The sequence below is a fragment of the Diachasma alloeum genome, unplaced genomic scaffold (genome assembly GCF_001412515.2).
Source record: "Diachasma alloeum isolate Michigan unplaced genomic scaffold, Dall2.0 Dall_scaffold_00362, whole genome shotgun sequence".
In the NCBI taxonomy this organism is placed as follows: Eukaryota; Metazoa; Arthropoda; class Insecta; order Hymenoptera; family Braconidae; genus Diachasma; species Diachasma alloeum.
The window spans coordinates 812,191-822,030 of record NW_021680501.1 but is presented as its reverse complement, the minus strand read 5'-3'; the positions used below and the strand labels follow the sequence as shown (position 1 = coordinate 822,030).

The following is a 9,840-nucleotide window of genomic DNA, read 5'->3' as shown; positions in this document are numbered from 1 at the left end:
TTTCGTTTTTCGCGATTATCTCGGAAACTATGAGAGATAGAGCCTTAAAACCTATTCCATTCGATTCCTGAGGGAATTTGGGTTCTCTATAGGCCGATGGACGGCTCAGAATTGCGTTTTTCCACTTCCTACACCCTATGCAAGATAAATTAAATTTTTTTTTTGCGATTTCGTTTTTCGCGATTATCTCGGAAACTATTAGAGATAGAGCCTTAAATCCGAATTTGGGTTCTCTATAGGCCGATGGACGGCTCAGAATTGCGTTTTTCCACTTCCTACACCCCATACAAGATGAATTAAATTAATTTTTTTCTGCGATTTTGTTTTTCGCGATTATCTTGGAAACTATGAGAGCTAGAGCCTTATAACCTATTTCATTCGATTCCTGAGAAAATTTGGATTCCCTTCAGCCAGACGGTGCCTTTTCAGGATGAAAATATCTCATACAGAGGAAAATTCATCATATAATTTTTATTGTTTCTTTTAAGGGTTCATTTGTTGTCTGTGATTATTAGACAACCGAAACGAAAAACTACTATCCCTTGTTTCGTATGAAACAAAGATTTTTCGGGAGTAAAATACGTACGGAAGTATCGATTAACGAAGGAGTAGTGCTAGAAATTACATTTCTTGTGTGCACAGAGAATGCAATTTTTTTTGAACTACTAAATCTATTTTTGCGACAAAAATTTTTCATTCCGGTGCACTCTCTGCATGTTTGACACAAAAAATCCTTTTTTGATAATTTTCAAAAAACTATTTTCTTGGCACAAGTAAGACTTGTTCGAGAACTTTATCGTTTTTCTCTCAGTGTAGGTTCCACTAAATGTTTATTTTATTTTTCAGACCACTTCATGGGTTGATATTCTTGTTCAAATGGGTCCAGGATGACGAACCAGCTGGGACTCTCGTGCAGGACAACAGATTGGAGAAAATATTTTTTGCTAAACAGGTGAAGTGATAATTACATGACCATTTTCGGTTTAATGTTTGACGTTGGATTTTTCTCTATTATAGGTAATTAATAATGCCTGTGCCACTCAAGCAATCGTCAGTGTTCTACTCAACTGTAAGCATCCTGACGTGTCTATTGGGGGTAATCTGGAGGAATTCAAGAGCTTTTGCCAGAGCTTCGATGCCACGATGCGAGGACTTGCCTTGAGTAATTCAGACATCATCAGACAGGTTCACAATTCCTTTTCGAGGTATTTGTTTGGGTTTATCATACATTAATTTCATAATGCATTGCTTCATAAACTTCTGGGGATGCTTACGTATTTATGAATTTGTAAATTTTTAGACAAACACTCTTTGAGTTCGACTCAAAGCAAGCCTCGAAGGACGACGATGTATTCCACTTTGTGAGTTATATTCCAATCGATGGTCGTCTGTACGAATTGGATGGGCTGAAGGAGGGTCCGATGGACCTGGGACCATGCCCCCCTGGGGACCAGTGGGTGCAGGCAGCTCGGCCCATCATCCAGAAGCGAATGAACAAGTAATTAATCTAATTTTGATGGAAAATATCTGGGGAATCGTCTCCTCTTAGGCTTTCTGATCTGAAAATTTCCATTCAACCGTTTAATTTATTACTTAATTGATTTTTCGGCCATAATACGGTCATATATACATGTTATGAGGCTTTCTGATCTGATTCATTGCCTTCCCCTCGGTCAAATTCAACACATTAAATTAATCATTGGATATTTGAACACACAATCGTCTTCATCACACTTTATTTAACAATGGAAAATTCGATAAACTTAATGGACAATAATTGTCAAGGGTCATGAGGATTGATAACAAATATGGTGAAACTTCATTGAAAATACAAGTCTAAAATATACAATCACAGGGATTAAAGTAGCTCTACCCTTACGGTAAATTCAAAGATTATTGAAAACTACAAAAAAAACTGCAGAAAACTCGATTAGATTCAGAATTCTAATTTTTTTCTCAATTTAATTATCGTTTTGGTTTTTCAAAGAAGAAATGTTTAAAAATCAGGTTTCAACCCAGTGTCTTATGTGAAAATCAACATTTCCATTGTAATCAAAGATTAAAATCTGATTTTTTTTCATTAGATGTGTGTTACAAATAGGATGTTAATTTCTATTAATTATGGCCGGGGTCGGGTGGTGTTTGAAATTATTAAACTCGCGTTGTTTTTTCTGATTGAATTTAATATAATGTGAGGATATTTACACTATTTACAATAGTTGAGTTTCCGTTATTTTGTTGAGCTTCGATTATTTAGTGGACTGTATGTTTATTTCAGATGATAACGTTCGGTAATAGTTGTTGATTTCCGTGCTGACTTTCTGCGTGATTTTGATGATAACGAACGACGTGGGTTCAGTTACGAGTACGATTTATTACTGACTTTTCAGATTTGATAGCGTTCGCCAGTCGGCCCCTCGGTCAAGTTCGGAACCGACCATATTTGTTAGTTTTGGCTAATTCGAATCGATTCTTATAGAAATGTGGGTTGGATTTCTAACAATGTGAAAAAATCAAGATTTTTTTGACACCTCATGAAAAATAATCCACCGTTTTGCAAACAAGCTTTATTATTTTCTTATAAGAGGGAAATGTTTGCAAAAATATCAGTATCCTGCGAAATTTAATTAAGATAATACTGACTGGGTATAAATTTGTTCAAATTTTTTCCATGCAATTTAATTGAAAAATTAAAAACTGAAAATATCCAAAAGTACAGCGTAGCCCGGCCGAAGGGTAGAGCTGCTTTAAAGTCCCCTAAACTTTGTGTATCGACAATAATCCCAATTGCTCTCGATCTGATTCACCCCCAAACTCATAAATAAATAAAAATATTGATCATTCACCCAGATACAACGAGGGAGAAATTCACTTCAACTTGATGGCCATAGTATCCGACCGGAAGATGCTGTACGAGAGAAAAAAGTCAAATTGCACAGATCCAGTGGAAATAGCGCGTCTCCAATCCCTGATAGAAGAGGAGAACAACAAATCCCAGAGATACAAGATCGAGAACATCAGGAGAAAGCACAACTACCTCCCCCTTATCATGGAACTGCTCAAACTACTCGCCAAGGAAGGCAAGCTCGTCCCCCTGTACCAGAAGGCCAAGGAACGGGCCATTGAAAAAGAATCCAAGAAGTCGACTGTTAACTAAATTATTTAATCGAGGGTTATAAAATAACGATAATAAATTTACAATGCATTTACACAGGATTATTTTATCCCCCAAGTCCTTCAACATTGTAAGGGTGTCGAGAATAAAGGATTTTTCAATTAATTCAGGATATCCCAGTGGAATCACATTGTTGCGATTTTTTAATGCAATAATTGACTAATTATAATTGACATCATTTTTAATTATTCATATTTTTGAATACCTCAGACGATTCCATTGTGCAAAAATAGCCCTTTTGTAGCGAATATTGTTGCATTTGAAGAGGTAATAATCGAGAATAAATCGAAGGAGCGTATTTATGGACAATTCTTCAGATTAATCAATGGGGAAGAGGACAGATGAGGCAATTGGAAAAATTGTGGAAAAAATTACGAAATTCCATCCCCAAATTCATCAACAACCCTCAGCCTCCCCGCCTCCCACTTGACCCTCGGCAAGTAGCTGTCCTCCTTCACGACCTTCAAAATGGGAATCTTCTCCTCATAGAGCCTCTCAACGAGATCCCCCATGGACCTGGTCCTCCCTGTCTTCATGACCCTGGGACACATCTTCCTCAGGAATTGCGTTGTCAACCCATCGAAGCACCTGCCGACCCTCGCCCACTCGAGCTCCTCGACGTCCGTGATGCCCCTCCCATAAAGATACTCAATCAGCATGATCTTAATCTCGTTGAAATAAATGGTCCTCGGGAAGAAGAGTTGCCCATGCAGCTGCATCATCCAGAAGTTCTTCAGCACACTGAACTCGATGTTCATGAGCTCCTCGAGTTTCAGCCAAACGACCTTCGGAATCATCGCGTCCTTGAGGTCCCTGACGTCCTCACTGATTGTCACGTCCAGGAGATTCTTCAGGAACTCCTCCATCAGCCCCAGAGTCCACGTGACCCTCCTCCTGGGGGGATTCCCCTCCCTCCGCCTCCTCAGCTGGAGGTACCTCTGGTAGATCGACGCGTAGGGCCTCCCCAGCAACCTGGACAACACCTGCGACTTCCTCAGGGGGGGTTTGCACTCCATGTACCTCACGATCTTCTCGTCGTCCTGCTCAGTGTACCTCTTGGACTTGGCTTGCCTTCTAAACCCGAACATCATTTTGAACCTGACGTAGACAGCTCGCAGCGTCCTCCAGGGCAATCCGCGGGCCAGGAACTTGATGAAGTTCCTCCTCTCCTCGACACTCTCTATGTACATCCTCCCCTGGTATTTGCACTTGAAGAAGTGGGTCTGGGGGATGTCCAGGTCGTGCACCTCGCAGAATCGTTTCCAGTTGTTCTTGAGGATTTTGTTCTCCTCGGGGGAGAATCTGCCCTCCTTCAGGGTGCAGTACTTCTGGAACTGGAGCCTCTCTTCGGGGTTTGGGCCTCTGCGGATTGTACCCTGCTCTATCTCGTGCTGGGGCGGCACTGGGTGCTCCAGTTTTACGGTTATCTTCCGGAGTTTGAGGATCACCGCGGCGGGGAGGGGCTCCTCCGTGGGCTCCTCCAGAATTTCCTCGAGTTCTGAGTCCTCCAGGTCCAGGTATTCCTGGGGTCTCGGACGCGAGGACCTTCGCGGGGCTTCGGGGGAGGCATTTTCTTCTTCGTCTTCTTCTTCTTCTTCGTGGGGTTCGTCATCGTCGTCATTATTGTGAGAATTCTCCTGATTATTGACGTCGTACGGGCTGTCTCTGGGCTTGTCGTCTTCGAGGAGACTGGCCATCACCTGGGGACGAACGAATAAGGAATTATTTGAGTGTATAACTGAAGAAATGAGGGTATTGGTGGCGAGGAATTGGTAACGAAGAGAGAAATTCAGTAGCGAAGTGGTCAAACGGTTTAAGTCGATTTTGACTACTCATGAGTTTTCAATGAATATCTCGCAATCTAAGGCAGGCAGCAAAATTGTTGTAATGACCTTTTCGGTAGAGCATATTAAGAGCTTCAGAAAAGATGAGAACGAAAATTTCGCTATCTCCCTTAGATTTTGAGATATTCTTCGAAAACTCAGCTTAGAGCTGAGTCGACTTAAACCGTTTGACCACTTCGCTACTGAATTAAAGGAGAATGAAATGAGAGAGTTGGGGATGAGTCAGTGTTCGATGGGGAGAGATAGAGGGAAGATCGAAAGCAATTGGGAGCATTATCGATACATTAAGTCTGGGGGACTTTAATCCTCGTCATTTTATATTTTAGATGTTTTTTTTTTTTAACGAAATTTGCTGCAAATCCCAAGGAACTCGCTACTGGCCATCGCCCGGGGGTCTTCAGCCAAGTGTTTACATTTTATGTACCTGATAGTTGATGCAAAAAGAAAGGGTCTGTGTGTTCATTATGTTGGATGAGTAGATGTTGTATTTTCAGTCAAGTTTGACCGTATTTGTTATCAATCCTGACTCTTGACTCCTGACAATACATTAATGAATAAAGAAAACCTCTGAAAATTTTTGACTGCCTCATCTCGTGAGTGACGAAGTGTCTGATGTTCAAAAGACAATGAATCAAATCGGAATGACTGAATGAAGACCCATGAATCACCTTGTCATCCAGAATCTCATTGATAACATCGAAGTTGTTGAAGAAGGGCACCCCCTCGAAGGAGAAGTCGTCCTGGCTGTTGACAGACTCACAGACCCTCTCGTACTCCACATCCGAGTTGATGGAGAACCCCCTGGCCTTCGCCGGGGTCACGATCAGCTTCTCATCGGCCGAAGGACGCCTCCCTGCGCCTGCTCTCGGGGAAGTCATCCCCAGAGGATCCCCCCCAGGCCCACCTCCAGCCCCATCGCCCCCCCTGGTCCGATCCCCTCCCTCCGAGGAGGATTCTCCTGCCCCCACAGACTTCTTCCCACCGAACACAGAACTCCTCCTGCTCCTGGGGACCCCAATCCTCTTCAGAACCTCATCAGGACCCTCAACACCCCCACCACCGTCGTCAATCCTCTTTCGCTTGACTGATGCTTTGATCAGCGATCTCGATAGTCTGCCAGGATGCGGCCTGGGGCCGTCATCGTCGTTCAAAATTGAAGAACTGTCGCGGTTTTTGTATCCGCGCAAAGACCTTCTTACCATCGGCATCAGCTCGTCAACATTCGTAGCCTCACGACTGCTGTTCACGTCAGAATAATTCCCAAGAACTTCAAGAACAGTCTTCGATACGTCCGGGGGAATCCCCTCCTCTTCTGTCCTTTCCACCATTGTCAAAGATGGAAAGAAGTACCACAATTGTTCAAGTACTTCATCAACTTTTTAAAACATTTTTTTAGTCATTTTTTCACCAATTCTTCACCATCACTTCTAGACAAATTCCATCCTTCGAACTATTATTTTAATTCGCGTTATTTTAATTCACGATCGCGACGTAGATGTGGGAGCCACCAAGTGGTGTCTAAACTAACTACTATTGGGGGGCAACCAATGAGATCCGTTGGAGGGAACCAATCACGGAGCTCAACCAATGAGATCAAGGAGAACCCAGTGATCTCATTGGTTGCCCGCCAAGAGTAGTTGGTGTAGCGCCCACTTGATGGCTCCCACATCTACGTTTTCACTTTATCTACGATTCTTCACTTTATCACAATCACATCAACGATTAATTATTTAAGGCGAATGTACCTATGCTCGTCCCTGTCCCTATGCCCGTTCCGATGTCGTGAGCTATCATATTTTAATCATTTTGACAGCCCCAAGAATCTATTAAGAGTGAAATACGATTGGAGATATTAGTTTAGTTGATATGGAAAGTTATCGACACCAATGAACGGGGATTTATTGAAGAATAAGAGAGAAAAATCCCATTCACATCAACTGATGCTACGCCAGAGTGAATCCTTAAAACGGTTTAAGTCGACTTATCTCTTAGTTGAGTTTTTGAAGAATATTTTCAAATCCAAGAGAAATAGCGAAATTTTTGCAATTACATTTGTTTTAGCTCTGAATAGGCTCTACAAAAAAGGTTATAACAAAAATTTTTCTGTCTCCTCTAGATTCCGAGATATTCATTGAAAACTGGCCAATAGTCAAAATTGATTTGTACCATTTTACCACTTCGTTACTGAAATGTTGACATCTCTGTCATAATAGTAAAATGGGATTAAACATCCTTTGAGTGAGGTTTCAGATAATTTAAAATTCAATAAAAATGCATAAATTATAGTAATATCTTAATATTTCACTGAAACATCGGCAATTAACAGAATAGGTACAATGAAAGTGGCATTGATCCTGTGCTCGTTTTGCAACCAACTGTCAATTGGTAACGGACTCAATGGATGGAAAAATCATTTAAAAGGTTGGACTGTCCAATTGAAATATAATTTAGTGCCTCGAGATATTTTTTAATGCTGTTTTATCACAAAATAGCATACTCACGATGTTATTAGTTGAATATAACCCTTCCATATCACTCAAATCACGAGATGAGGATAGGGACATGTGTCAAACGTGCATGGGGACAAGTGAGCAAGCGTAGGGACAGGGGACTTGTCACATTTATGGACGATTATTTATTAAAAAATAGTAGTTGTCATGATTAATATCAGTGAATTCTAATCCTGAAGGTTTTACCCTCTGATGTCTAATTTAAACCATCACGTCTTCATATTCATTTCGAAAGAAATATTGGACTAATGATGTGGTCACCTTAGCTAGACGAGCGTAGGGTCATTTACCTTATTTAATTAATTAGTTTTACAGTATTTTTTCATCGAATCAAATAGAATTTGATGAGTAACACGTGCTGAGGGTCAGGAAACTTGAGGCACTGACATCTGACAGGAATTTTTTAACTACTTTTGTACACAAGGAATAATCATCATGTGGGAATAATAATCATGAGGATAATAATAATAATAATTCAGGGGTATTTACTGATAATCTGGTGGATCGGTGGAAGTATGTTTGGGATTGTGGGGATGGGAGAGTTAATTAAGTGATTGATTCACTCGAGTAATTGTCTTTGAGGGACACGTGCTGGTGCTGACTGATTTCGTTTATTTGGAAGTGGTTTACGGTGAAGGAACTGAAGGGAGAATTGTAGTAGTCACTAGCGCCACGTGTCACGGGGACCATTGTTGCGAGTGCAAAACAGTCCTGTTGATCCGACATTTTATAAACAATTGGTGTTGACGTTGCTGGTTTTGATAGTGAGATTGTTGGGGTAGAATTGATCCAGGAAGATGACGGATGAGTCCAATGGAGAGTCGACGTTCGAGTTCGTGGACAAGAGGGACGACCTCTCGGGCGGAGGGGACAACGTGAGATCTGGTAGGATTTTTTGAGGGATGGGCTTGGGTTTTATTCTGAATCACAAAAAATTTATTCATATTCAGGATTTATCCAGAAATCGATTTCATCCCTGAAAAATCAAGGTTTTTGAAAGTTTAAACAATTTCAATTATTTTTTATAAACAACCAATGAAACATTCAATTCAATTTTTTTTTTAAATATTCGTTGTATTCGTTGTAGTAAATCCACAAGCACCAAAAGTGCAAATTTTCACAAATTACTTGATGACTTATTTATCACTCCACTCAATATTTCTGAAAACAATTTCGATTATTTTGTATAAACAACGAATGAAACATTCAATTCAATTATTTTTTTAAACATTCGTTGTTTATGCTCAATTATCTTTTTAAACATTCGTTGTTTATAAAAAAAATAATTGAATTGAATGTTTAAAAAATAATTGAAACAATGTCGATTATGTTTTCAACCCTTCGTTGTTTATAAAAAAAACAACGAAAAAAATTATTGAAACAATTTCAACAATGTTTTAAATAAACAACGAATGTTTAAAAAAATAATTGAAATGGTTGCAATAATTTTTTTCCTTTTATAAACAATGAATTTAAAAAAAATGATTGAATTGTTTAAACATTCGTTGTTCATAAAAAAATAATTCTGTAGAAAATGTAGCTTAAATGACGCCGAGTAAATTTGACGATTGAAAATGGTTGAATCTAAAGTCTCGTCTATACAAAACTGTGATACTTGGACATCCTTAATTCTCCTGCAAAAAATCAATGACGAAAAAAAGTTGATAATGCTCACCTACACCTCCCCAACAGACTCCACCAGCAGTCTATCGTCCTCGGCGTCCCTGCTGCCCCCCCTGGGCATCTCGACGTCAACCGGAAGTCTGCTATCGAACATAGCACCGCCATCAGCCCTCCCCAGTTTCGTAGCCACTCCGGCCCCAGTGGTGGCCCCCCCGAGCGATCCAGTGCCTCCAAACGTGCCCATCGAGGCCAACGTCATCGTCCAGACGAAGCAGCCGCAGCAGGGCCAGCAGGTGCTCCCCTCAACCTCGGCGTCCAGCGATGCTCCCGAGGGGACCCCCGTCCAGGAGTCACTGCCCCAGGAGCTGGGGACCGTCAGTGGGGCCCTCTTCTCCTGGGTGAAGGACACTGTCGTCAATAACTCGATGCTGAGCAAAGTCGCTGAAAAAGCCAAGAGCAGCGTCAACTCCATGATCACCACCCTGGACCCCCAGATGCGTGAGTTCATTTGTGAGTAGATGATTATTCAATCACAGTTCATTCGTCGATTGTTCTTGTGGTTTTTTAACAATTTTTTTAAGGGGAGAGCATTCATTCATTAAAGAAGGCATTCATTTTTCATTAAAGAAGGGAATTTATATAGCGTTCCACATCTTTGTGACGTCATAGGAAATTGCGCCTCAAAGGG

At 40.9% G+C, this 9,840-nt stretch overlaps 3 protein-coding genes across 9 annotated transcripts in view; 2 read left to right on the top strand and 1 right to left on the bottom strand.

The window, feature by feature from the left end:
* Positions 1-846: 846 nt before the first annotated feature.
* LOC107041332 (ubiquitin carboxyl-terminal hydrolase isozyme L5) lies at positions 847-3,209 on the top strand (the record flags this gene model as incomplete). The annotated part of the gene is given in 4 exon segments (XM_015261838.1): positions 847-952; positions 1,018-1,205; positions 1,301-1,498; positions 2,851-3,209. Coding segments are annotated over 4 exon segments (799 nt in total), but the record flags the coding sequence as incomplete, so codon positions are not given.
* Positions 2,236-7,906, bottom strand: LOC107041330. 5 transcript variants are annotated; one of them, XM_015261834.2, is made up of 3 exons: positions 7,843-7,906; positions 5,688-6,446; positions 2,236-4,875 (listed from the first exon to the last, which is right to left on the bottom strand). In XM_015261834.2, exons 2-3 carry the CDS (start codon positions 6,345-6,347, stop codon positions 3,547-3,549), a joined length of 1,989 nt encoding a protein of 662 aa, XP_015117320.1. In that variant the 5' UTR covers positions 6,348-6,446; positions 7,843-7,906; the 3' UTR covers positions 2,236-3,546. The 5 variants fall into 5 exon arrangements, with proteins under 5 accessions (XP_015117320.1, XP_015117321.1, XP_015117318.1 ...); XM_015261835.2 differs by having other exon boundaries at positions 5,688-6,443; positions 7,843-7,905; XM_015261832.2 differs by having other exon boundaries at positions 7,820-7,903.
* LOC107041331 (protein PRRC1) overlaps positions 6,286-9,840 on the top strand; it is a 7,325-nt gene continuing 3,770 nt past the window's right edge. Inside the window, exons 1-3 of one of the 3 annotated variants that reach the window (XM_029126323.1) lie at positions 6,286-6,382; positions 7,845-8,414; positions 9,222-9,662. In XM_029126323.1, coding sequence (XP_028982156.1) covers positions 8,327-8,414; positions 9,222-9,662 — 529 coding nt within the window. In that variant the 5' untranslated portion in view covers positions 6,286-6,382; positions 7,845-8,326. Of the gene's footprint in view, positions 6,383-7,283; positions 8,415-9,221; positions 9,663-9,840 lie in introns of those variants that run through there. The other 2 variants (XM_015261837.2, XM_015261836.2) reach the window with 2 other exon arrangements.